The following is a 27683-nucleotide window of genomic DNA, read 5'->3' on the forward strand; positions in this document are numbered from 1 at the left end:
TAAGGACCACAAGTAAAATGATAACCGACAAACTTAAATCCTCTTTAAAGCATTTGTGCATAGTGCTTGCTTGCTTTACTTTTAAATCATGTAGGCAAAATTATTATTGTTTGAACAATGTAATATTACCTAGTACCGAAGTGATTAACACTACGAGATTAAATCTTAGTGAATGATGAAAAATAACCCGCAATGATCGTTTTATAGTCAAATTTTACATCCCTGACGGCTGATTCATACTTAATTGAGAACCTCCGAAAAGACCCCAGCCCTCCAGCTAAGGCACACTTTTTATTTTATTAATTTATTAGAATATTTTTATACCGTGTAGACTCCAAGCTAAAATGAGTTTCACACCCCTGCTCTAAAGAATAAAAGGTAAGCGTTTATGGAAACTGTTGTCGTTTATTATTAGATAATTTCGAAGTGTATCGTATTTTGCGAAGTTGATTAGTTATGTCTTAATCTTTGGACAGGTGCTTCTATACGTCGTCAACACTCAGGGCTCGATTACACGCCGTCGCAAGTTTGTTTTAAAATGGCGACGGAAACAGTCAGGCAGGTACGATATGCCAACTAAAACAACCAAACTTGTTCATTTTCTGTACTCGTGTGGAACACCTAAAACCTTGGGGGTGTTCCTGTGCTTTCGACGGCTTTCGAAACGGCTTCGGTTCCGCTAAACGTCAAGTGGACGTCAACGAGAGAGTCATAATCCTATTTTATTTTATTTATTTATTTTTTACCCCCCACGTCACTAAATGACCTCGCGGCGTTCGTGTTTGTTCACGTCGGCTTGCGAAGAGGAGACGCCGGGGAGGTGATATTGGTTTCCGCATCGCTATGGAGCGTTCCAGCGGGCGGAAGACCGCAGGCCACCTGTAGCTTGGAGCGGCCCCCATGGCGAACCTGACCCACTGTGACGGGGACAGGACGGAAAGCGGCGGCGGTAGGTTGTCAAGTCAAGTCATTTTTATTTGTGACGCCCTTAATCACAAAGAGTCTCAAAGGGCTTCACAGGTTATTACACAGACTATTTTTTCAGACTATTATTACACCATCCCCTGATCTGGAACCAACATGAGGGCAAGGAAAAACTCATAAACCTCAACATGAGGAAAATGAAGAAACCTTGAGAAGGGACTGCACATGTGGCATCCCCCTTTCAGGATTACCAGACAGTAAAGGATGTTGCAATCACAAATAATACAGAGATATTGTCCACAAAAAGTATAGGTTTTTCATATGCATTAGAGTAGAAGTGTGTTTTAAGCTTAGATTTAAACATTTCCACTGAGGTTGCAGATTGGATCTCAGAGGAAGAGCATCCCACAGCACCGGTGCCCGCATGGAGAACGCTCTCGAACCTGCGGAACACTTGTTGGCTCTTGGGATCACCAGAAGACCGGTGCTCTCGGAACGAAGGCTTCGGACCGGATCATAGGGGGTTATCAGATCTGAAGGCCTGTGGCTGCTTGCCAACTTCCAATTTAGACTTTGTCAACTTGCAATGCTTTGTTTTTAGTGGACTGCCTCATAACATTGAAATATTGCGATCAAGTTCTTTTATTTTTTTGTAGTGCAAAAAAAAAAAATTACAAGTCAGCTAAAATATTGCTTGTCTTGGGGATGAACTCATGTGCAGTCTCTTCTAAAGGTTTCTTCATTTTCCTCATGCTGAGGCTTTTGAGTTTTTCCTTGCCCTCATGTAGGTTTTAGATCAGGGGATGGTGTCATAATAGTCTGTAGTTTGCAATAGTATGTGGTCTGTGCAGCCCTTTGAGACTCTTTGTGATAAAGGGCGTCACAACCAAACATGACTTGACTTTTAATATAAGATCATATATTCCGTCTGAAAATATTGCAATACCTTGAAAAGCATACCTGTCAACCTGTACGGGTTTGCCGTACAAAGTACGTTTTTTATGCATTTTAAGACGAGTACGAAGTACAAGGAAATCTGTACGGAAAAACGCAAATTTGTCAATGATTGGTACACAGACTATCACGAAACTGCAAATCAATCAAGTCAGAGGAGTTCGCCGCGGAAGCCTCTAACTCGGTATTGTTCAAAAGAATATATATATATATATGGTGTACGATTATTTTGTATTTTGTACAGGAAAGTACAACAGTTTGTACGGGCCTGGAGCCGTGTAGGTTGACAGGTATGAAAAAGTATACCTAAGACTGTAAACCACGTTTTCAAACATACGGCCCACGGTCTAGACCCGGCCCATTGGATGATTTAACACGACTCGTCATATATTTGAGTAAGTGAAAAAAAAGTTCATTTCGATCAAAAGTTATGAGTTATATATAAATCCAAACCAAATGGTCCCTCTGGCCACTAGAGGACAGTAAAAAATATAGTAGTTTGATATGATGTAGTCTAATGCAGTGTTTTTCAACCTTTTTTGAGCCAAGGCACGTTATTTTTACATTGGAAAAAATTCGCGTCACACCACTAACCAAAAGTGTTATAAAATGACACTGAACAGTATGTTTAATTACAATATAATTTATAACATTCACAGTTTTTACAGCACAGACATTTGATAATGACATACTATTTGCAAAAAATGATTCATAAATGTTTTATAAAATTGACATTGGAAAATTTCTCACGGCACACCTGACGATCTCTCACGGCACACTAGTGGCCGCGGCACAGTGGTTGAAAATCACTGGTCTAATGTAATTGCCCATGCACCACTAAAACATGTATTTTGTCTTATATTTTTATTCATTTAATACTAGTAGGACAATTAAGGCAAACACATATCTGACCTGATAAAAAGAAAGAGGAGACAATTTATGAATATCAAACACACATGCAGGAAGTTGTTTTCAATTTGGAAACCAAATTCCTAACGTCTTTTTTTAAAACCAAGCTTGTATATATATAATGGTAGTTTTTACACTTTTTTAAACCTTTCATTTGCCTACGTAAATGTTATGTTTTAGCACTGATCTGGGTTGAGTCATTTAAATTTTCTTAGAATTTTACATTTCCCCCTGTGTATGGCAAAAACTATATGTATTTATTTTTACAATACAAACAATAAATTGTCTCTTACGATCTAGAAGTAGCAGAGTTAATTATTATAGACATAAATGTATTTATTTTAAAGGTAAATATTTTGTTTAATTCAAGACTTAACACCATATGCCCACTTTTCAGTTTTTTCTGGATGTGTCATTGTCGAAAACGGTAACCTTGCAAGGAGCTCCCCTGTCTCCGGCTACCAAGACGTATCTGTGCAGCACATTTCCCAGCTTAGCACGGTGCTACAAGATGAATCCACACCATGCCCCCCTTTAACCTCGATCCTCTGCAGCAGCCCACAGAAGTCCTCTCTCGACCTGGACAGCCACAGTCTAACTTCCCAGGACTCTGGCATTCCAACCCTGGAGCTCAACCCTCCAGATCTAAGTGGGGGAGACTCTCCTGCCACTTTAGCGTTGGATGACTCCTTCTCCGACGGCTTGCCTAAGTCGTCAAGCTTCCCTCGCAGCGGCTTCGATGCCCGTCTCTTCAGCCCGTGCCTTAAAATGCCTGCCACCGCTGCCCACCGAGGCTTGAACCGCAGCGACGATGTCTCGGTGTGCAGCGCATCCAGCATGAGCACGGAGCTCTCTGCATCCAACGAGGACATCTTACATTTCACCGTCACTTCCGACTCGAGCGCCATCGTCACCTTGGAGACGGATGAGAGCTTTGGAGCTCCCTTTTCCGAAGTTGCTCTGGCTTCGTATCCCGGATGCTCCAAGGAAATTAGGGGTCCAATGCAAGTGAGCTTCCCTGCAACGATAAGACAAGAGGATGGCAGGCAGAGGAAACTGGGATCTCTTGCTAGCTTGTTTAACAGGTAGGTTTGTTTTACTAGACATACCATATTTTACCGATTGTAAAGCGCACTGAAAAAAACACAATTTGGCCAGAAATGTGTGCACCTTAAAACCCGGTGTGCCTTGTGTATCGCATAATACGTCAGATACGATTGTATTTATTGGTATGCGTTACCATACAAGGTTTTACGTGAATATCGTATCTGAGCAATGATTGATCAAATTACCACCTGACCGACAGTGGTACAAATGACATACAACAAGGCATCAGACCTTCTCATTATCACACTATTTTTATGGTGCCAGAAACACTTATTTGCATAGTGCATTCTGATAGGTTAAACCGTTCACCAATGAATGTTGGAGAATGAAGAAAACTTAGTCTTTCAACAAAATACCATACAAGTTCTCTTATGTACACATATGCAGTTTATTAAACCGAGAGGGTATTGGATTACAGGTGAAAAAGTGGAGAGACTGTTTAACCTATCAGAATGGACCATGCAATTTAGTGTTGTGGTACCATTTGTAAAAAAAAAGTGTGATGATGAGATATGCTCTAATACCCTTTCAAATGTCACTGGCACTCACTCTTACCAACACTTCTCAGGTTGAATTACCATAGTAGCACATTATAATGCGTTGTACACACGTAAGCTCTTGCTGTAGTCTCGATTTATGGGCCTTATAGTCCCGTGTGCCTTATGTAAGAAAAATATATGACTAAAGATTTTTTTTTTTTTTGGGTGCACCCTAAAATTTGTAAAATATGGTCATTTTTAAAAAAAAATTTGTAAATCCTTAGAAAAAAACACTTTATCCTATTAGAAAGAATGGCTTTTTTACTGATTTGTTTTAGCCTCCCCCAATATCAACATTTAAATTACAGAAAGTAGCACTTGAATATTTATTTTGCAAGACATAATGGGATCAATCAAGGGCGCCTGAGTGATTAGTGTATCTGTGGCACAGTTCTGAGGTCATGAGATCAAATCCAGCTACCAGCCTTCTTGTGCGGAGTTTGCATGTTCGCCCTGTGCATTTCACCGGCTACTCCAGTTTCCTCCCACAGTCTAAAAACATGCATGTCAGGTTAATTGGCCGGTCCAAATTGTCCCTAGGTGTGAATGAGTGAACGGTTGGCTGTCCCTGTGTTCTCTGCGACTGGCCAGAAACCAGTTGAGGGTTTCCCCTGCTCACTGCCCGAAGACTGCTAGGATTGGCTCCAGCACCCCCGACACCCTACTGAGGCTAAGCGGTGCAGATAATGGATGGATAATGAATCAATCAAACATAATATAATTGTTTATGCATTATGATCAATTTGTTGCAAGTCCTCCTTTGTGCAACACTTGGGAGTTGTATGATGTAGTCGTGAACACTCAAAGAAAGACTACTTTCGCATCCACTCTGAGTTGATAAGTGATACTTGTATTTAAGGCTGTGCAATATTGGAAAATAGAACATCGGTCTTGGATAATTTTATATGAGTTGATCTATAATTATTAATGAAAAAACACCCAATTAAGTAGTTTCACTGCATTATTGTCAGCTAACACATTTTTCAAACATTTTAATTCTTTTGTTTTGTGTTTTGTAAAAACATTCAAAATAAGTTGTCAAAATTCATTTTGTACCAAGATGAAACGGTGTGTGCTGTCATTTCCTAAAAAACGGAGTTACATCTAAGTTAGCAAAGTCTGCGCTGTAGTGATGTCCTCCTAAGAGAATGTTCTCCAAAACAGGGCAGATATTTTCCAAATGAAGAAAGCAGATCAGCTCCTTAAAGCTCGAGGTAAAGACGTTTTTATAGTTTGTTGTCTTGGAGTGGTTCGGCTTTGTCTCGCTTTCATCAAAACAAAGCTTATAGTGCAGGAATGTTATTCAAGTGTTAAGTCATGTGCACTAATAACCTAATAAGTCAGCACCTTGTTCATGTATTTTTTTTTGCACCAGCCTAATTACTGGAAAATCCTTTTCCGCTTACTCGCATGTTTCGAAGCATGGCTTGCTGCTTTTGTCCCTACGATGAAGAGGGCACTGCACGTGTGACCCCCCCCACGCTCTTTATACGCACACAATCCCATACAGTGCATTGTGCTCTTATCAGCCATCCCTGTTTTAAAGTTAGTTACACATTCTCTCGCTGCCCTTCAGACCTGTCCACCCTCCCACACTGCAAAGGGTGGAGCAGCAGGGAGTGAAATATTTCTTCAGCGCGTAACTAACTAACACCCTGGATAAAAACTGTTCGATGTACACTTCTGGTTCTCCACACTGGCAACTTTCTTGGTTTAATTTGAGGCTCCTGGGTTGAGTCAAACCAGGATGATGGCCTCGCAGCTTATTCTGTACATCGACAGGTAAGGCGGTTGTGGTCGTTCTTTTGGCTGCAAATGTTTGACAGTTGTGATTTACTCACAAGTTGATCAGGCTCTCACTTTAAAACACAAATCTCTGGAATGAGGTAGTATTTGCAGTAGTCTTTACAATCTTAATCGAGGAGGAGGAAAGCAAACCTTGTTTACTTCCAAGCCTTTGTCCATTTTAAAAGGTGCTTTTCATCTTGTGAATGCTTAAGCCTATGTGTTTTCTAATCCTTTGTTAGAGGACGCGTCATTGTGAATTGATCTCGTTATTTTCAATCAAACCGACCTGTTTGAGTGCCATGATTGGTCTATTCAACCTCCCCCCCAGCAGGATCTGTTAAAATTGCAATTAAAGGAGGTTCACAAATGAACAACAAAGGGTCAATAAGTTTGTTTTTCGGCACTGTTACACTTTTTCTGTGTAAAAGTTAGTTGGGATTAGTCAAACAAGCATTAGGTTAGTGAGTTATCACCATGTTCATGTTGGCTTTTTCTAAACCCTACTTACACAGGCCTGCCTTCTGTTTTGCCATCCACTCTTCAAATTAAAGCCCCGCTTGTACGTGTGTGATAAATGGATAAAATGGAGGATTTCTGCTCTCAGAGTTACTCTTCGTGTCTGGGGTTTTTCTGTATAGCTCATTAAATGTTTGTGTCCTTCCCCCAGGAGTCTTTTTGCCAGGAAGGTGAAAGACAGTTGCCCGGTGGAGCAGAGGGATGCTGGATGGAAGCTCTTTGGGAAGGTCCCACCACGTGAGGTTCCCATCAAGGACCCTAAACGAATACAGAAGGTACCATTTACTTTGACAGAACACCAATAAGAATGGAAGCTGTCCTCTCTTACATTTTTGCCCAGACTAAAGATTTAGGGATTTTTTTCTTCTTCTTCTAAACTATTTTTGTAGTTGGTAAAGATAAAGCGTTACTGTTTGTAGCCTTTGGTAGAAAATGTTACGTCTTACTGTCCTGTACCCAGCTTATCATTGTTTAGCACCCTATCATGATAAATCCCAAGTGTTATGATGAGCCCTCACTAAAGATAAAAACATAAAAAACGGTTATGCAAGGATCGTGTCTGCTGGTACGTTTAAGGGGAAATCATCTAGTGCTTATTAATCAATTGTAGTCATTATTGGTAGTATTGCAACCTATCACAAACCCATCCATGTGTCAAAGTAATTCGAGATCAGTGTTAGTTTGTTATTTTCTCCCTCATCTGGGCATTTTGGGGACTAAGATCCAGGATGGAGCGTTTGTTTCACAACCCGATCTGTGGCTGTAACCTCATCCAACCCGGAGCTCAGATTTCAAACCTTTTGTTTTGGTGCTGCTTGGAAAACCCGTGTGGTGCCCAACACGACCGTAGTGCCTTTTGAAAGTAGTTATTTCATTTACTGCTCTGTTTGTTTAAAAAAAGTCTGAAATTGAGTCATGTACTGTTGTTGTAGAGTAGGAGTGGCCAAACTACAGCCCACGGGCCGTATTAGGCCTGCCAACAGATTTATTCCGTCCCACGGGACGATCCTGAGTGAAGCAAAGAAAAAAAGGAGCCGCTTCTTGTCAATGACCTGCAGTTTTAAATATGTCCACTAGATGTGACCAAAGCCACCCACCGTAGCTGTATATTTAGACGACCATTACCGACAGAACATTTGTCGAAACGCCCATCCCGATGTTAATTTATTTAGAGAATAGTTTTTTTATAAAGACAAAACGATTGCACTTACCTGGATTTTTTTTTAGCCTGTTTCCTTTTGTGTTACCACCATAAAAACTGTAATTTTCATTACGCTCATGGCCAACATTCAAATAGCTGGCTAAATATTTCTTTAAATGTTTTTAAAAAAAATCAAATCCATCAAACTATTACATTTCATGCAATATAACACTTTTCAAGTAGCACTATTACATGATCAAATCGAGTGCTTTAAAAAGAAAATGTACACGCCATCCTTACAAAAATACAATAATCAGCAATTTTTTTTCTCCGTCCCTCTGTTTTCAAACCTATATGGCCTGCGACTCAAAATGTATGCCCACCCCTATTCTACAATGTAGAATACGATGATCTGTTTGTCTGGGATTGATTGGAAAGGCTGGTAGGGCACAGCGGAGCCCAGATTGTTGCGGTGCAGTGGCACACACATGTGTTTACACACACACAGACACTCAGCAGTTGCTCCCGATCTAATGCAGAGCAGCTGGCCTGAGCATCCCTTTTCATATCGGCGGGGGAAGGGAAAGGTGCTTACGGGAGCCACCATGTTGCCGCGTTTTTTCCCCTGCCGGGGTTTTCCCTCTGGTAGTCGCACTACCGTGCCAGCGGGTCCCGGTGGGCAACAGTGCCCGTAGCAAGCCCCTTGGGAGCGACCAAGATGTTCGGCTACGGTTTGGCTTAGAGGCAAATTCAGAGTTGATCTATTTACCTCTCTCCCTGGAGGATCGTCGTCGTGCTTGGAACTGCTGCGTTCATGGTGAGCTATCGTCGTTGCTACCGGGAGTCAGCCGGTGGTTTGTTTTGCTTGCTGGTGAGGCGCACGGATGACTCCGCTTTGGCACAATGGTGCCTTTGAGTTCCTGGAAGATGCTTTGTGGGAGCAGGGAGCAGGTGGATGACTCAGATGTATGCTATGTGCAGTTGTGGCGGAGAAATTCAGTTTTTATTAAAATTGTTTTGGGGTTCATGTGAACATTAGTGTAATAATATCTGTCGTTTTGTTATTGTATGTTGCCATGCACATGTCGAGGCTCATTTTACAAGGCATTTGCTGTTTGGCTCTATTGAATTGAAAGTGTCTTTTTTGTCATTCATATAAACATGTGAAACATTTTATGCAACAAGATTAGACATATCACTTTAGAGTAAATGTGATATAGACTTTAAAGTGGAAATTGGGCTGTCAGAATCAGGGGACACCCAGAACTGGTTGCCAGCCATAGGCAAATATATTTACAAAGAAGTGCTTAGAGATTGGCTTAAGTTACAATAAAAGTGCAATGGAAAAATGGTGCATCGTATCAGCAGCAACAAAAAACATTAAGCAGCAAGAACAACAAAATCCCAAATAAGTCGCAAGATATGTATTTTCACAGTTTTGCAAGCTTGTTTAGGGTAGTGATGGCCCTGAGGAGGAAACTCTCTCAGCCTCTCAGCCCTTGTTTTAAGGGACCTGTAGCACCTACCAGGGGGCAACAAGTCAAAGAGGCGGTGCTCGTGGTGGCAAGAGTCTTTATAATGTTGATGGCTGTTCTGCGGTATAGCAAGACAGCCTGGTCTTCCAGACTGGGCAGAGAGCACTAAACGATGTTCTGTGCTGTGGTGATTACTCTTTGTATAGTTTTCCTGTCTGCTGTCGTTCTCCAGCATACCACATGTATGTCTGAATGCTCTCTATTGTGGCTTACAAGAAGGACACGAGCACCATCTAGCTTCACCTTATTTTCTTTTATAAAGCTTTAATGCGTTCTAAAAAAATATGTTTTTGTTAGATTCGTGCCCCAGCAGGCTGTCGTCTCTTCTTAGTGCCTGATGGAAATATATATATATATATATATATATATATATATATATATATTTTTTTTTAAACATCCTCAGGATTCGATCTTGAGTTGCACGTTGCGACTGTGTCGGCACGCTAAGCTGATTGCCGGTCGGTTACCCGGCCTTGCATTATTAACTAGCACCACAGGAAGATGTGTGTGTGATCACATTACTTTTGACCTATTTACAGAAGCGCTCGGCTTAGCCCAGAAAAAAATGTGCGATTAAAAAAGATGAAATTGCTCACTCCGACGTCCTCATGTTTTTTGCTGTGTCAGGAATATGAGACAAAGACCGGCAGAGCTGGCCACGGCAATCTGACGTCCCCCAGGCAGAATGTGAGGAAAAATCTTGACTTTGAGCCTCTCTCCACCACCGCACTCATACTGGAGGACAGACCTGCGTATGTAAACACACTCCTGTTGACCCTGAGCTATCAGTTAGACTTTTGCTCTAGGATCATGATATAATATTGTTTTTTTTTTTTTTTTAATCCTCACATTCCACACATTGTTTTTGTTTTTATGTATCTTTTGTCCTCAGGCAAACCTCATTCATGAACTCCAATACTACAAATATATCACCTAGCTAGCCAAATTCAAAAGTGCATCGGCAGGGTAATGGAAATTATCCTGCTAAGTTAAAAAAACTATTACCTTATCACTATGGAGGGAACAAAAATGGTAAAAGCTTTCTGTTTTGATACTTAATAATATGACAGTTGGAATAACAACAGCCCGTTTAGAAGGTAATTCCTTTTGTGGAATTCCAGGACCCTACTATGGCTACTTTATTCGTGTTGTTTTCCACTGCAATAGTTAAGACTCATATTAAAACCCTGACAGTATTTCTTTTTTATCACATTCATAAAAATAACATTTTTAACAATGGAATTATAATTGGAATTATATTTTATATTATTTGTATGCAACTTCTTTACAATTAGGTCATATACAGTAATCCTTCGCTATAATGCTTTCAACCTTTCATGGTCTTGCTACTTCATGGATTTTTTTAGCATACTACGTGTTCTGCATTCTGATTGGCTAAACAGACCCCAAGAGAGTAGTTATTGGTAAAATAAATAAATGTTTACAGGTACTGATTCTGTACTTTTATTTATTAAGCAAATGCTGGGGCCAGTAAAAAGGGTGTGTTCTTTGGTTTTAATGTTCAACTGAGTATCTAATTTTACAACCATTTTTACTTCTTACATTTTGCCTTTCATGGGTTCTTTTTGGAACGTAACCCCCGTGATAAATGAGGGTTCTCTATATCGATAATTATTTCTCTTTTTGTATAGCACTTCATATTCTTCCTTATAGGTGTGCAGTCCAGTGCTATTGCAACTGAATGTGTTTATATTCTAGTAATCTTCCTGCCAAGCCTGCCGGGGAGGCAGAGAAACACAGGCAGCAGTATGAAGAGATGGTAGCCCAGGCCAAGAAGCGAGGTAACAAGATCTTTATTCTTCTGCTGTCTCGCTCACCCAAGTCCAACGTCACCAATTTTTTTTCTTTTTTTTTAACGGACGCAGAGCTTAAGGAGGCTCAAAAGAGAAGAAAGCAGCTGGAAGATCGCTGCAGGCTGGAGGAGAGCATCGGCTCGGCCGCTCAGACGTGGAACCAGGAGATCCTGCCTAACTGGAGTTCCATGTCAGTCTCGCCTGAGTTTGTAAACAGTGATGTTTACCAGTCCCCCTTTGACCTCTCCGTCGCTAACCTCCTGCAGGTGCACGTTGCGACGAGTGAGGGATTTGTGGTGGCAGGGCATCCCGCCCAGCGTCAGAGGCAAAGTGTGGAGCCTGGCTATCGGCAATGAACTCAACATCACGCATGGTACCGGTTCAATTTCGACTATTTAAAACGGCAAGAACCAGTTACATTCGTTTTATCTGAGATGTAATTGCTCTTTGGGTGTTAAGCAACTGTGAGTGGCTACATGACCACACCCTGAGTTTATTTGAGGATAAAAGATCTTAACTAAAGAAGCAAGAGTTACGTCTTGTCACCTCTTTTGTTTCGGCAGACAGAGTAGTTACTTATAAAAGCCACAAAGTCTATCAAACTGCTGAGAACCACTTGGGTCATTCAAGCAGTTGGACATATCAGTGAAGCTTGACTGCAATTTTTTTGGGGGGGTTCTGTTTTTGCACTAAATGACATATGGAAGTCTGAGCAGTGTTTTGACTTTTGGGCCTTGTGGTTTGGCCTGCCAACATTTTTTTGCCAGCCCAAAGAAGAAAATAAAAAGGTTTAGACTGTTTTTCTTTATATTTTCTATACAAAGCTGCATATTAAAAGGGCTGTATGGAATTTGGAACTTGTTTACTAGCTGCCGCGATCTCTTGGCTTGTGTTACAGCCTTGGTCAGCTCGTTCATAATGCACGTGCAAATATCAGCATTTCGTTAAATAAACTCTTCTTTTTTTAATCTTTCTTATGGTTTGGACTAGCGTTTGGACTTACTTGAAGCTGGCCTATTCCTACTTTCACCATTTTCATGCTCCACTAACAAATATGACAAAAAACAAAAACCACACAATACATTCCAAAGGCTGTGTATACTGTTCTCAGAGGTCCTTAAGGGCAGCTCACAGATAAGCTGTCTAACATTTCGTACCGGCCCACACAGAGAGACGGAGCAAAAAGATTTATTGACGATCAGAGACCGATAAAAAGGACCATCAGCGGCAACTTATCAGGGTAACGAGCTGCTTTTTATCTTTCCCCGCAGAGCTTTATAATATTTGTCTGTCTCGGGCCAAAGAAAAGTGGAGCAGCTCGCAGGTCAGAGCACCGGACACCGAAAACCAAGGTCGGTATTGCAAACCCAAGCAGTACATAATCTGTCTATTTATGGAGTTTTTAACTTGTGCTGCCCTTATACTGCCCCCTCTCAGACGCGGGCTCGTCCAATCGGGAGTCTAGCTTGGAGCTAATAAAGCTGGACATCTCCAGAACGTTTCCTCAGCTCTGCATCTTCCAGCAGGTTGGTAGAAGGCGCACAAATCGCCGCTTTGGGATGGGATTGATTTTCCTTTGCCTTAACGCTCATTACCATTATTTTGTTGTCAAGGGCGGTCCCTATCATGACGTGCTGCACAGCATTCTGGGAGCTTACACTTGTTACCGGCCTGACGTTGGCTATGTAAGTGAAGGCCTTTCTCTTTTTGCCCACTTTACACAAATTAACCCATTTTAAGGACCTTGCGATAGTTCTACCACTCTACTAATTCCTTGGTTGCATTGCAAAAAGGTCCTTAAAAATATCTTATTTGTGCATAACGCACATTTTCGTAAAAAAAATAAAACCTCAGTTTGGGTCCGCGTTATACACGAGGTCTTATTGTTATATTACTGTTTTTGTAATATGATTGATCGGTAGAAAATATTGCTGACCACAAAGTATTTTCGGTAACAATATTCAAATAATTTGCATGAATATTTATAATAAGTTCCATAATTTTCAATGGCTTGTGCGCAAAGGCAAGGTGCCTCCTCATTTCTCTCATCACCTCGCCCACACAAAAACCTGAGTTAGGCATTGATGTTTTACGCTATTACCAATATTTATCTTATAAAGCTTAAATTCTTTCTTCTTCATATTTTTTATCATATATTGGTACCCTTTAAATGGAAACTTAGTCAGTAAAGAGGAAAAGTTTTGCATGTGACGCCTCTTTCACGTGCAACGTTGCAGATCGTGCTGTAATTCACTTATATCAAGCAACTAACCGAAAATTGAATGTACCAGAGACTAATGTTTACAGAATGGAGAAAAACTATATCGTGCTGAAAGATATGAATAAAAACAAAGAAAGCACAAAGAGAGAAACAACTCTTGTGTGTAACTGATGCTCAATCGGACTTTGAAGGACATTTAACAACTATTGTAGGTTTGAATTTGATATTGTCTTTGTAGTTAATGTTGTCAATGACTAATTTTGATCATGGTCCCATGCGTTCAACTTTTGTCAGTCACAATTCTTAGTCTGAGCCAAGCAAAAGTGAAATAAAACTGGATTTATTTTTAATAAAAATTAGGGTAGTGCCTTATACACGAAGCATGCGTTTTTACTTCAAATGATGGGTTCATCTGTTTTGAATGACTTACAAAAATAGGCTCATTTAAAAAAAAATGAATAAAATAACTCATCTCATTTATAATAATTTTCAAACCGATTTGATTACTTCAAATGAACTCATTCAACGGCTATTATTTATTATTTATTACCGCCTACTTTAATGCAAAACGGAGCGTTGACGTCTGAGGCCGTCAATGGCACTGAATTTCAAATGGATCTTTGACATCTGCAGCTGTCATCGATAGTGAATAAGTCAAATTGTTTGATTTTATTTATTTTGTGGTTGACAACTCTACTCTCGCAGGTGCAGGGAATGTCGTTCATCGCGGCCGTGCTCATCCTGAACCTGGACACAGCCGACGCCTTCATTGCCTTTGCCAACCTGCTCAACAAACCTTGTCAGATGGCCTTCTTCCGAGTGGACCACAGCCTTGTCAGTGCTCCCAAAATGAAGCTTCCTGTCGCCCCACACGTCTTCCTGACACCCGTTTACTCTTGTGTGGCCGCAGATGTTGACGTACTTTGCTGCATTTGAGGTGTTCTTCGATGAAAACCTACCAAAGCTCTTTGCACATTTCAAGAAGAACAACATGACCCCTGATATTTATTTGATCGACTGGTGAGTTGTTGTTTTTACATGCTTTAAATCAGTGGTGCGCAACCTTATCTGTAACAACAAACCAGTGTAATGTCTGGCAATATATTATATCAACAATACTACTAATAAAATTCTTAAATCCACTGTGTAATCACAAGACTACTAGAGATCTACAGAATATAAGAAAATGAATTAGATTTGATTACATCATCACGTTGTTTTGGCTAGACTCCAATTACTATGTTAGAATAGAAAAGAATAGGGGCGGCACTAGCTCAGGAGGTAGAGCGCTCGTTTTGGGATCAAGGGATCCCAGTTCGAATCCCGGCTCGTCCGTGTTACATGTCGAAGTGTCCTTGGGTAAGACACTGAACCCCTACTACCCCCAATAAGCAGGTTAGCGCCTTACATGGCTGCAAGGCCGCTATTGGGAAATGTGGAGCACATTGTAAAGCGCTTTGGGAAGTCATTGACTTGAAAAGCGCTATATAAAATCATCAGATCATTTCATTTCAATAGAATTTACTTTTATTGTCATTCTTTGTAACAATGCACACAGAACGAAATGTCGATACACCTGACCCGTACAGTTAAACTGTAGCGAGCCGATGCAGGCGCAGCCAAACAGGGCGGAGCCATTTTAGTCATTAGGTGACCAAACCCCCCAATTCCAACCCTTAATGCTGAGCGCCAAGCAGGGAGGCAATGAGTACCAATGTTGTAAGTCTTAGGTATGACTCGGCCGAGGCTTGAACCTGCGACCTCCGAGTCTCAGAGCAGGCGCCCTACCATCTAGGCTACCGAGCTGGTAGATCATTGTTGTAGACTGTGGTGCCGTGAGTAAAATTGTGTGATGAGGGTATAAAATCTAACTCCTTTTACTATGCTGTCTACATTCCTAGTCGTCTAATAATTAGGGTTCGGTGCACTTACCGCCGCTATCCGGGTTCAATTACCGTTGTATTTATTGTTGAGTTAACGTCAGCAGTAATTGTCAACTCAACAATCATTGCTTAAGTAACTTTGTGGATTAAAATGTGTGTTTACATGAGTAAATTTGAGAGTTTGATGTAATTTATAGTCTGTAGTTTGCAATAATCTTTGGTCTGTGCAGCGCTTGTGATTAATGGCGTCACAAATAAACATGACTTAAATTCTGTATGTATAAAAGAAAAAGGCAACCATTTTTTTATTTTTGCTGCCTACTACCAGTTTGCACCCCTGTGGTTTCTGAGCACCATTTTAAATGATCTAACTTGAATTTTCATGTCATCTTCAGGCACCCTTTTTTGAGTTACTGAGAAAACAGGAAATGGTTGTTTGTTCAGTATTGGGGGATTTCGGGGACAATGCGTCACTTTGAAATCTTCATTTTCTCCTTTCATTTGACCATTTCTTTTCCTTTCATTTCATTATTGATTTTTTTTTCGTTTTATTTGGATTTTTTTTAAACTTAATACTGCCCCCAAAAAGTTTCTTTTTCGAGTGAAAACTTTTTAATTGTCTTAAAAAATGTTTGCTTTTAAAGTCTTGGAAGTCTACTCAATACTTCAGGTTACAATTCGTAGTTCACTAAAAAAAACTTATAACATAAAATGGTGGTGAACGGTAGAATTTCATTTGAAGATTATAAAAGTCAATGGAACTTAACTAGTTATAGTGCATGTCACACTAGAAAACACATTTTCCATTAAATTTGGAACATTTTTACTCAGCTGGCTTTCGTCATAATTGCAGCCTCTCTCAAGCTCCTTATGTTGTGTGTGCAAGTTTGTGCATTTTTTTTTAGATGGGTTCAAATTAACTCATCTTCTTAGCGGTTTGGGTTAGCGTTTGGACTGTTCTTGAAACAGGCCTTTTCTTACTTTCACCATTTTCATAATGCACTAACAAAAACAACTTTGTTGGGCATTGTTTACACATAGTTAATAGAGAAAATATTTTACTTTCAACTTTTTAAGGACACCTCAAACAACACACTGCACCTTTTATGTATACGTTTTCATTAAAAAAGTTAACTAAATTGGTATTGCGGAAAATAGTGCTTATTTGAGGCATTACTTTTACCTTATTTTGTAGTAAAATAGCAAAAATCTATATTGTAAAAATATATCCGTTTTATCTGGAGGGACGAAAGCATGACCAACTTAGGTGCCGAGGTGCCTAACTTGTTTGGTTGTTTGGGCATTTGGATTGGCCATGGTCCAAAAAATGTATGTTGTGTATTTTATTTTCTTTGTTATTGTATGTGTTTGTCTTGCTGTCGGTCACCCCTCTTGAGGGATATGACCAGGGTGGGTAGATAGATAGATAGTATTTATTTGTAACCGACTGCTATTCAACACAAACAAATTAGCATCCCAGACTAGTCAACTGGGGTGTTAAAAGAAAAAAATCTCTACAGAAAATAACAGCATCCTCTCCAATCCCCCTTCCAGGATCTTCACCTTGTACAGTAAGTCCCTCCCATTGGACCTTGCCTCCCGCGTGTGGGATGTTTTCTGCCGGGACGGAGACGAGTTCCTGTTCCGAACAGCGCTGGGCATCCTGCGCCTCTTCCAGGACGTTCTGACCGGTATGGACTTCATCCACATGGCTCAGTTCCTCACTCGCCTGCCTGATCTGGTCCCCGCGGAGCAGCTCTTTCAGCACATCTCCGCCATCCACATGACCAGCCGCAACAGGAAGTGGGCTCAAGTAAGACACGGGCATTAGACTGACTTCGATGAGTTGGTTTTTGATAAGACTGTGTGTGTTTTTTTAGGTTCTGCAGACGTTACAGAAAGATCCCGAACGAGGGAGTCCTGTGCTGAAACGCTGAAGGAAAAAGGATTTAGAGAAAAGACAAAACTTGATGTCGGTGATGACGCGGATGAGTAATGGAGAATGGTTGCCTTATTTGAAGAAAATCCCAAAACGACACTCCCGGATTCTGTGGGACCACCAATATACCTTTACGTTGTCCCTCCGTTATCTTTAAAGCCCGTTTTGTATGTTGTGTTCTTTTCTATTGTTTTTTTTTGGTCATGCCTTATGTTACATGTGGAGATCCTCACCGAGCGAGGTCAAAAGCTGCCTTTCAATCTTTTTCAATCTACTGGTTTGCATTTTATTTGTGGGAGGTTTTTATTTATTGAATGGGGCAGCCTCCTGGAGGTTCCTTTTTTTAATTTTTTTTGCAATTTCAGTCCTCTCGGGGCTTATTGATCATCTCAACAGTTTTGCACTATTCATAAAAGCTTTGTGTGTGCTATCATGTGTACATCAGCACTTGAATGTCAACAGAAAACGTTTTATTTTATTTTATTTTATTTTTTAAATACTGTTGGTGTGGTTTTGCACTCGTTTCCCAAGCAACAGACCGCAGAACTGCAATAAGACACTTTGCACATTGGACATCCGGGTGCATTATAAGTCGTCCCTGAGGCTCTTTTCGGTTCGGTTATTTGAGTTTGAATAAGTGTGTGTGTGTGTTAAGTAGTATTTCCATTATGCGGCACATTCCTGTCGTAATATTTTGTTACACATGAGTGGTTTTTTTCATCCACAGGGGTTCAAAAGAACTAAAAATCAGACCACCAAGGAAATGAATGTAAACTATAATTGCACTTGTCTTGTCTTTAAATTTGCTGTCCTCTTTGGGGTTATGTTTTTGGGGGCTTTGAAATAAAAGGACTTGCAATTATTCATGTATTCACACTGTAGGGTGATGTTTATAGGAACATACGAGAGTAACGGGTCACGGCAAGTTTCGTTTCTGTTGCCGTTTTGAAAGCGGAGGGGAAAATTTGAGGTCAGAGGAACTAAAACCGCAACAACAACCCACTTTCTTCCATGATGCAGAATGTACTGTCCTGCATGTATAAAAGGTGTTTGGTGCTTTTCATGAATTTTATGACTGTCTCTAGAAGACAATACAATGAGGGCCATCCACGTCTTTCTGCTTTGCGTGTTAGGAGCTGCGATGTTTGCAGTCGTATTCGGCAACAGTGAGAACCCAACAGAATGACATTTTTGGTTTCTCCGTACCTGCAAATTTCAGCTTGTGTTTCTCCGCCAGATTCCATCAGCCCTGAAGATTGCTGCTTTAAACACTATCCAGGTAGACTTGGCTCAAAATACATTAAGTCCTATTATGTGACCGACACCAGATGTCCTATGATGGGAATCATGTAAGTTTTACATTATTCATATAACTTTAAGATGGCTTTTTTATCATGTTATCCCTCTTTCAGTCTGGTGACTCAAAAGAACCACCGCATTTGTGTCAAACCAACTCTTCCTTGGGTGGAAAAAATCATGAGATCTTTGGACGAAAAGACCCTCTGAATAGTGCGTGCTCACCTACATCCTTAAACACCTTGTTATTTGCTTGTTTTAGTTTTCTTAGAAAATGGAAACAATTTTTTTTTTTACTGGTTATTTGCTCTTAAGTATATTTAGCAGCTTCATTTTAGGGTGTTTTTAAAGGCTACAGGACATATTCAACCTTGTTTGTATCATTCTATAAAATCAGCTGAAAGGCCAAGTGAAAGAAAAAGAAAATTTAGTTAAATTTTTCGTTATATATTTGTACAACTACATATTGTTTAATGGTGTAGTCCAACTGAAAACTGCTAAAAACAAGGACAAATACAAACTGCAGAGACTCAAATCACACCATTTTTATCTAATTTCCTTTTCCAGGCTTTTTGAGGTTTTTGGTGACCTGTAGCAGCAAGATGGCCAACAAATTTGTCGGCTCCCTTAAGGCCAGGCTGGTCAAACATTCCGCCTGTTGGATGATTCAATCCGGTCGGCCGTACGTTTGTTTTCTGAGCATGTGAACAAAAGCGAGTCTTTAGGTAATTTCTATCAAAATAATGAGTTTATAGTTAAATGGAAACCAAATGTTATCTCCGGCTGCGAGAGGGCAGTGTTGAGTTTGTATAGCGTGGTGAGTTGGTTCAGGTGTAAAAGGGCATTCACTCAACTGTTAAAATAAACCAGTTAACATATTCAATGCCAAACATGAAAATCTTCCCCCTCCATTGTTGGTCAATAAATGAATTGTGTTTAAATGATCCCTTGTCATTTAAGCTGAATGATAAAACATAATACTGAAAAACCAAGATAAAAAATTTGAGCTGACATTTTTTAATGATTCGTCCCACCTGAGAACTAAAAGTCTGGATCTGACCCCACAGCCAAACTAGATGTGAAATCCTTGATTTAGATGATAATCATTCTATGTAAAATACATGCTAATTTCTTGATCTTCATGTTTTTGTAAACAAAAAAATGCCTGTTTTTCGTGTACTGTATTTTTTTGCTCATTGTTTAAATCAATATATTTTATTCGAATGAGGTTTTTTTTTACCATTCATAGGCGCTAAATATTACACACTGTCCCTTTAACAATAAAATCCCCCTCACATTGACCCTTTCTGACATTGATCCTTCAGGGAGGTTATACACAAATACAGTTGAATATTTGTAGTTGCTAGCTAGGAATAGAAATACAATTTAATATAGGAGGGCATCTTATTTTTTTACCCTTATGTTTTTAATCAACAAAGATGTTCTAAAAACTAGGTGTGTTGCATTAAATCTTTAACAATGAATCTGGAATGAATGTGACGAAGATGTTTGATGGACAAAATGTATAGGCTATAAGCTCAGATGGTTTTCACTCGGCAATCTGTAACTTTTACCATTTTTTTTTTAATTAAGAACTCAAGCCAAGATGATTTTTCCCCCATATAAAGCTTCCTCGAACCATTATTGTGTATTAGCGACCCCTACCTGACTCAAGTAGTCAGGAAACCAGTAGAGGTGAAAGGCAGACTCATACCTGTAGACCGCAGCCTATTGCTCCCCTTGACTGCAATTCTCCTTATTAAACAATAAGAAACCCTACAAAAGCAACATAGCATCTATTTACTCACAGCAAGATGGACTATGTAGGATAAAAAACAAAGATCATTGATGAAAAAATATTTTATTTACCAAATAAACACCTGTTTCTGACCCCTGCTTGAATGCCATTTCCAGTTTGTGCTTTTTTGTTTAACTGAGTCAAATATCTGTACGTATTTTCTCATGATAAAATCAATAAAAGTGTTGCTATCAGATGAATGCTAAACCTCATTACCATGCTAATGCTACTTGTGTAAGGTCACAAAACAAACTTATTTCAAGTTATCGATCATAATTGAGATCAATGGTTGATGTTTCTACCGGCACGGTGGGGAGTGGTTAGCGCGTCTGTGGCACAGTTCTAAGGTCATGGATCAAACCTTCCTGTGCGGAGTTTGCTTGTTCTCCCCCATGCTTACTTGAATTATAAACATTTTCCTTTTTTAGTAGTATAACCGTATTTGTGTCTTGCCTCTTGTTCAATTTCGGGATACTCACCGAATATTTATACCAAGAAATGAGTTGATGAGAGCAGTTCTTTTTGGATATTTATTACAAAGAAACCAAATGAAACTGAATATTCTGGGCTTGTGATCATAACAAAGTCATCCCTAGACCAGAAAGCGACGAAAAATGGCTGACTACTGTTTTGTTTTTTCAATGAGAAAGGGATGTGGATTGACAAAAATTTAAACTTCCTAAAATGGAATTTTCCAGAATCTCAGAGAATCGCATCTTTCAGAAGAAACCTTTGTTAAGACTGGACGCAGCCAGATTTTAAAGGTTATATAAGACGAGGGCAGACCAATCAGAACAGCACTTGGAAACATTGCTGGGAAAGTACTGAATGAAAGCATACGTTGAAACATCAAATGAAGTAAATACTTAACTCAAATATGTAGATAAACAAAATACATTTAAAACAACAAAATAATAATGTAATTAAAGTAGTGATATGCTGATTAAATATTAAAAGTAATATAACTGAATTCATGCACTAGTGAAAACATAATGTCACATTTAATACCTGTATACAACCATACCACCCTGAGAACGTCCAATCTTGGGAAGCTAATGAGGGTCAGGCCGGGTTAGTACTTGGATGGGAGACCGCCTGGGAATACCAGGTGTTGTAAATCGGCCATTTGGCGCACGCTCTGCTGTGACAGCACTGACTGTACCTGGCAGGCAGGGTTGGGTAGGGTTACTTTAACTTGATTACTTTCAATTACTTTTGGATTACTCCAATACCAAATATGCTAATAAAAGACAAAAGAAACTAAATATGAATAAAATGATGACTCACAACACGTGGTAAGCTTTCTCTCCTGGCTTTGATCTCCGGAAAAACGAACATAAAATGCGACAGAAACAAAATGAAAATAAATCCAAACAGCTTGCCAACATCATTTTTGCCGTTCCGTGTATTCCGTTACTCCCCATCCTGCACAAAATGTAGTCATTTTATTCATATTTAGTTTCTTTTGTCTTTTATTAGCCTATTTGGTCTTGGAGTAATCCAAAAGTAATTGAAAGTAATCAAGTTAAAGTAACCCTACCCAACCCTGCTGGCAGGTAAAGTCAGTGAAAATGTCTTTCCATAAGTGGACCAAATAAATATAATTATTGTAGTTAACAGACGTCATAAAGAGACCCAACGGTCTTAACTAGTTCGAACTGGATAATGTGTGCAAGAATGCTTTTAGATAGGAAGACACCAAGCAAGGAAGGGTAACAGCAACCTAGCGGGTCAGCTCAAGTCCTCCATATAATATCTAAGAGGCCTAATCTAACAAAACTAACCATACTACAACGTAGCAATTTCTTCTCGCCGACGTCGGAGCTTCTCCAGTTTCTCCTGCAGTATCTGGACGGCGCTTGTGGTCGCACCAAAATCCCTCAGGAGGAGCGTGTTCCCTAATAGACCGCGGGTCCGCTTCATCTCCGCGTTGTCCCTGTGCAGACCAGCAGTGGCCCGCTTAGTCTTGGTCTGGAGCTCCCTCCTGGCAGTCCAAGTGGCCTCCAGCCGTGCCAACTCCTCCTGCTTGGCCTGAACCTCTGAAAGTTCCCAGTGAAGCCGTTCCTTAATGTTTGATAGAATCTGTGATAAGAAGAGAATAGAATAGAATATACCTTTATTGTCATTGTTACAAAATGGATTGAACATATTGTGACAACGAAATTGGACGTGGCACTCCAGTTTCACATTTAACAGTGAGGATAGAAGAAAACAAAGAAGATAAGGTTATAATTTACACAATATAAAGCGAGCGAGCGAGTCGGTGTGTTGTTTTTTTTGTGAAATTAAAAAAAAACAAGGCTATGAGTAGAGCAAACATTAAATTATTATTATAAACTAACTCGGTACCATAACGTATAAGCATCTTTACAGAAATATTGTCCCTGAGTGCCAAAACGTAAAAATACATTATTTTGTTTTACTTAAAAAATAAAAGTTTTGGTGCAGGCCATCAGTAAGTTTCAAGCCTCTGGGAATGATTCCAGTTTAAAAAAATCACCATAAGATAGCAGATGTAGCTTTGATTAAACTTTTGACCACACATCTAGGAAGCCCCCACATCCTAGTTTTGCCTCCTGCATCCAGCAAATGAGAGTGTGTAGGCGGCCCATATGGCGAGAAGTTGTAGTGAAACAGTACGGTGAGAAAAGCGTATCATGGATGGTAATAATAATACATTATTCTTCAAAGTGCCTTTCAGGACACACAAGGTCCCTGTATATATAGTAACAAACAAGAATAAAACAAGTAAGTAAAAATAGTAGAGTCAAAAAGGGGGCGGATGTGAGACAGATGATCAAGAAAAAGTCTGAACTGGTGAATTTTGAGTCCGGAAAAGGACAGACAGACGCTTCAACAGAGTACTTTTCCATCTAAAAAGACAACAAAGTCACTTTGAGTCTCTGTACTTTGTATTGGCGCTTTTTAGTGCTCGTTTTTGGGTGCACCACACAATACAGCCACATCTAGAAGTCAAAGAATACAGGCTGTCCCTTTCATTAAAGTGCAGCCCACATGGATTAATTTATTAGCGATTGATAGATTTAGATTTAGATTAGATAGATAAATCAATCTATCCAAATTGCCTTATAAATCCAGATTTGTGTTTGTGTCTTTGATATTATATAATTTATAGGCTACAGCCACATCTAGAAGTCAAAAATTGCACGCTGTCCCTTTCATCAAAGAGCAGCCCATGCAAAATATGGATTCATTTATTGGCGATTGATTTATCCATCTAATCCTAATTTATCTATTCAAATTGCTTTAGGAATCCAGATTTGTGTTTGTGTCTTTGATTTTATATAATTTATAGGCTACAGCCACATCTAGAAGTAAAAAAATACACGCTGTCCCTTTCATCAAAGAGCAGCCCACACAAAATATGGATTCATTTATTAGCGATTGATTGATTTATTTATCTACCGGTAATCTGAATCTATCCATCCAAATTGCTTCATAAATCCAGATTTGTGTTTGTGTCTTTGATTTTATATAATTTACAGGCTACAGCCACATCTAGAAGTCAACAAATACATGCTGTCCCTTTCATCAAAGAGCAGCCCACGCAAAATATGGATTCATTTATTAGCGATATATTGATTCATCTATCTAATCTAAATCTATCCATCCAAATTGCTTCATGAATCCAGATTTGTGTCTGTGTCTTTGATGTTATATAGTTTATAGGATACAGCCACATCTAGAAGTCAAAAAAATAGACGCTGTCCTTTTCATTAAAGAGCAGCCCACACAAAATATGGATACATTTATTAGCGATTGATTTATTTATCTATCTAATCTAAATCTATCCAAATTGCTCTATAAATCCAGATTTGTGTTTGTGTCTTTGATTTTTTATAATTTACAGGCTACAGCCACATCTAGAAATCAAAATAATAGATGCTGTCCTTTTCATCAAAGAGCAGCCCACATGGATTCATTTATTAGCGATTGATTGATTTATCCATCTAATCTAAATCTATCCAAATTGCTTTATGAATCCAGATTTGTGTTTGTGTCTTTGATTTTATATAATTTACAGGCTACAGTCACATCTAGAAGTAAAAAAATACACGCTGTCCCTTTCATCAAAGAGCAGCCCACACAAAATATGGATTCATTTATTAGCGATTGATTGATTTATCCATTTAATCCAAATCTATCCATCCAAATTGCTTTATGAACCCAGATTTGTGTCTTTGATTGTATATAATTTATAGGCTCCGAAAGTGTCTTTTTAGCTAACTCTTCGCTAACTTTTATCGAGCCTTTTTGCCTGTTTTTATAATTTCCACAGTTTTCATTTAATTTTTAGAGCTTATGCGCGGCAAATTTTTAAAAGGACATTTGAGAATGGTGATTTTTGGTTTTGTGGAAAACCCAATTTCAAAGAGTTTGCACCTCCAAGACACGTTTTAAGTTTTCCCGGAGCTTGGAGGCCTCTTTATATCTGTGCTCCTCCACTTTTCTTTGCTGAATCTTTTGAGCCAGCATGTGGTTAAATTGTCTGCGGAGAAGGTCCCGCGCCGCCTCCTTCTCCTGCCGGCAGAGCTCCGCCTCCAGATGCTGAACCCTGACCTTGGCTTCGCCGTAGATTAGGCGCAGCTTCCTTAGCGCCGGGCGGTGGACACTCTCGCACGACAGCATGGCGTCTACCTTGGCTTGGGCTTCTTCTGCAGACATATGTCCTCTCAGCAACTTCTTTTTCAATGTCGACAACGATCGCCACTCCTCTTCTACCTGAGAGTAAAACAAAAATAAGGAAAGCCTTCTAATGGTTACCGTATTTTCTGGACTATAAGCCGCACCTGGCCATAAAATGCACCAATACAGTACATACAAAAGGTTTACCTCACTGTACGCCGCAAATACTACATTTTAAAGGCAAAAAATATTGTACATACATAAGCTACACCTGTCTATAAGCCGCACCCTATACATTTCAAAAAGGAAACACCTTTGTCCATATAAAAGCCGCACCTGACTATAAAATGCACCCAATACATTTTTAAGGAAAAAAATTGTACAGTACATACAGAAGCTTTACCTCACTGTATGCCGCAACAACTACATTTTAAAGGCAAAAAATATTGTACATACATAAACTGCACCTGTCTATAAGCCGCACCCTATATATTTTAAAAAGGAAACACATTTTGTTCATACATAAGCCGCACCTGACTATAAAATGCACCCAATACACTTTTAAGGAAAATATATTGTACAGTACATGCAAAAGCTTTACCTCACTGTGCGCCGCAACAACTACATATTAAAGGCAAAAAATATTGTACATACATAAGCTGCACCTGTCTATAAGCCGCATCCTATACATTTTAAAAAGGAAACACATTTTGTTCATACATAAGCCACACCTGACCATAAGCTGCACCTAATACATTTTAAAAAGGAAAAAAAGGTAAATACATAAGCCACACCTGACTATAAGCTGCACCCATTGCATTACTAAGGAAAAATTATTGTACATATAAAAGCTTCACTTCACTGTAAGCTGTACCCAATACATTTTAAAGGCAAGAAAATTGTATATACATAAGCCGCATCTGACTATAAACCTCATCCAATACATTTTTAAAAACAAAAACATTTTTTACATACATAAGCCACCTGACTATAAGCCGCACCTAATATATTTAAAAAGGAAAAGACACAGCCCTTTGAGACTCCTTGTGATTAAGGGCTATACAAATAAACAAGACTTGACTTGACTACATACATGAGCCGGCCCTGACTATAAGCCACAACCAATACATTTTAAAAAGGAGAAAAACCTTTTTTGTACATGACAGAGTTTAAATACTGACAGGGAGCCAATCTCTCAACAAGCTGCAGCTGGCGCCCACGGGCAGGGCCAATTGGGCGCCACGGCAACCGTGACACAGCTCCTTCGAGGTGAGGCTTATATCATGGCAACTTTCTTAACATATGAGTATTTGAAAAATTCATGGTTAAATACTAGTTCACATATTTTCTAATCAATACAGTTTTTTGACCACTAGGAGGCGCTCACTAATAGAAAATGTAGTATAAAGAGGATATACATAATTTTAGATAAAGTTTTTTTTTTAATTGTTCAAGATATTGTATCTTAAAACATATGACTATTAATCCATTAATAACAACATTAAAAAGTACAATTCTGTGTTATATAGTACCTGGTCCAGGTCCTCCTGGTTTTTGAGCTTAAGCTCCTCTTCCAGTTGCTGATTCTTCTGCATCTGCATTGCCGCCTGCTTCTTCAACTGCGCCAGGCTCTCCAGGCACTCCTGGTACTCCTTCATGCTCGGGTTGCGTTCTTCTTCAGATGGTGTCGTCCCCTTCATTTGAAGGGCCACTCGGACCTGCAGCTCCATATTGCGCCGCCTGAGTCGGAGGTTCTCTTCTTCCAGGTCCTGCAGGAGTAGTATTTGGTTACTTTCGGTGTCTTCAACATCTCCAAGATCCTCAATTTTACTTAGAGGTTGCGTTCTGGGGGAGGGAAGGTCCAAATTCTCAACATCTCCACCAAATTTCCCACTTTGACTTAATGGTTTGGTTCCGGGGGCAAAACGGTCCAAATCCTCTACATCTTCTCTAAGATCCTCACTTTTACTTAGAGGTTGCGTTCTGGAGGATGGAAGGTCCAAATTCTCAACATCTCCACCAAGATCCTCACTTTGACTTGATGGTTTGGTTCCGGGGGCAAAACAGTCCAAATCCACTACATCTTCTCTAAGATTCTCACTTTTACTTAGAGGTTGCGTTCTGGAGGAGAGAAGACACACACCTTCCACATCTCCAAGATCCACACTTTTACCTAGAAGTTGCGTTCCGGAGGAGAGAAGGTCCAAATTCTCAACATCTCCACCAAAATCCCCACTTTGACTTAATGGTTTGGTTCCAGGGGCAAAACAGTGCAAATCCTCACCATCTTCTCTAAGATCTTCAGTTTTACTTAGAGGTTCTGTACTGGGGACGAGAAGACCCTCACTTTCAACATCTCCAAGATCCTCTCTTTTACTTAGTGGTTTGGTTCTAGAGTCAAGAAGGTCCAAATTCCCAACATCTCCACCAAAATCTCCACTTTGACTTAATGGTTTTGTTCCAGGGGCAAAACAGTGCAAATCTTCTCCATCTTCTCTAAGATCTTCGCTTTTACTTAGAGGTTCTGTACTGGGGACGAGAAGACCCTCACCTTCAACATCTCCTCCAAGATCCTCTCTTAGTGGTCTGGTTCTGGAGTCAAGAAGGTCCACATCCTCACTCGAATCTCGTTCCAGCTCACTTTTTGATGAATCCCCTGGACTTGCAGACAT

General features: G+C 39.7%; 3 protein-coding genes across 5 annotated transcripts; 2 read left to right on the top strand and 1 right to left on the bottom strand.

The window, feature by feature from the left end:
* tbc1d14 (TBC1 domain family, member 14) lies at positions 1 to 18132 on the top strand. 2 transcript variants are annotated; one of them, XM_088348752.1, is made up of 15 exons: positions 1 to 378; positions 477 to 949; positions 3185 to 3872; positions 6889 to 7012; positions 10041 to 10165; positions 11133 to 11215; positions 11300 to 11417; positions 11494 to 11600; positions 12499 to 12579; positions 12665 to 12753; positions 12841 to 12912; positions 14154 to 14282; positions 14359 to 14468; positions 16886 to 17144; positions 17212 to 18132. In XM_088348752.1, exons 2-15 carry the CDS (start codon positions 901 to 903, stop codon positions 17266 to 17268), a joined length of 2091 nt encoding a protein of 696 aa, XP_088204878.1. In that variant the 5' UTR covers positions 1 to 378; positions 477 to 900; the 3' UTR covers positions 17269 to 18132. The 2 variants fall into 2 exon arrangements, with proteins under 2 accessions (XP_088204878.1, XP_088204877.1); XM_088348751.1 differs by having other exon boundaries at positions 1 to 949.
* A 143-nt stretch (positions 18133 to 18275) lies between these two features.
* ccl36.1 (chemokine (C-C motif) ligand 36, duplicate 1) lies at positions 18276 to 20560 on the top strand. Of its 2 annotated transcripts, XM_088348755.1 has the most exons (4): positions 18276 to 18436; positions 18508 to 18619; positions 18683 to 18779; positions 19134 to 20560. In XM_088348755.1, exons 1-3 carry the CDS (start codon positions 18367 to 18369, stop codon positions 18774 to 18776), a joined length of 276 nt encoding a protein of 91 aa, XP_088204881.1. In that variant the 5' UTR covers positions 18276 to 18366; the 3' UTR covers positions 18777 to 18779; positions 19134 to 20560. The 2 variants fall into 2 exon arrangements, with proteins under 2 accessions (XP_088204881.1, XP_088204880.1); XM_088348754.1 differs by having other exon boundaries at positions 18683 to 20473.
* A 1592-nt stretch (positions 20561 to 22152) lies between these two features.
* cfap184 (cilia and flagella associated protein 184) lies at positions 22153 to 27683 on the bottom strand. The gene is made up of 4 exons (XM_088347365.1): positions 27563 to 27683; positions 26544 to 26812; positions 24769 to 25107; positions 22153 to 22446 (listed from the first exon to the last, which is right to left on the bottom strand). Exons 1-4 carry the CDS (start codon positions 27681 to 27683, stop codon positions 22153 to 22155), a joined length of 1023 nt encoding a protein of 340 aa, XP_088203491.1.

Source organism: Urocampus carinirostris, chromosome 11 (assembly GCF_059441175.1).
Source record: "Urocampus carinirostris isolate Australia breed hairy pipefish chromosome 11, RoL_Ucar_1.0, whole genome shotgun sequence".
NCBI lineage: Eukaryota > Metazoa > Chordata > Actinopteri > Syngnathiformes > Syngnathidae > Urocampus > Urocampus carinirostris.

What these genes read in the sequence shown, in the direction of transcription:
- cfap184 (XM_088347365.1), bottom strand. Translation starts at nt 27,683, where the DNA reads ATGTCTGCAAGTCCAGGGGATTCATCAAAAAGTGAGCTGGAACGAGAT. An exon ending in TCTTGGAGGAGATGTTGAAG is followed by an intron (nt 26,813 to 27,562) that starts GTGAGGGTCTTC and finishes GAGATGTTGAAG; the next exon opens with ACACCGAAAGTAACCAAATA. An exon ending in ACTTAAAACGTGTCTTGGAG is followed by an intron (nt 22,447 to 24,768) that starts GTGCAAACTCTT and finishes TTCTTATCACAG; the next exon opens with ATTCTATCAAACATTAAGGA.
- tbc1d14 (XM_088348751.1), top strand. Translation starts at nt 901, where the DNA reads ATGGCGAACCTGACCCACTGTGACGGGGACAGGACGGAAAGCGGCGGC. An exon ending in CTTGCTAGCTTGTTTAACAG is followed by an intron (nt 3,873 to 6,888) that starts GTAGGTTTGTTT and finishes TCCTTCCCCCAG; the next exon opens with GAGTCTTTTTGCCAGGAAGG. An exon ending in TCCGAGTGGACCACAGCCTT is followed by an intron (nt 14,283 to 14,358) that starts GTCAGTGCTCCC and finishes GTGTGGCCGCAG; the next exon opens with ATGTTGACGTACTTTGCTGC.
- ccl36.1 (XM_088348755.1), top strand. Translation starts at nt 18,367, where the DNA reads ATGAGGGCCATCCACGTCTTTCTGCTTTGCGTGTTAGGAGCTGCGATG. An exon ending in TGCAGTCGTATTCGGCAACA is followed by an intron (nt 18,437 to 18,507) that starts GTGAGAACCCAA and finishes TTTCTCCGCCAG; the next exon opens with ATTCCATCAGCCCTGAAGAT. An exon ending in TGTCCTATGATGGGAATCAT is followed by an intron (nt 18,620 to 18,682) that starts GTAAGTTTTACA and finishes TCCCTCTTTCAG; the next exon opens with TCTGGTGACTCAAAAGAACC.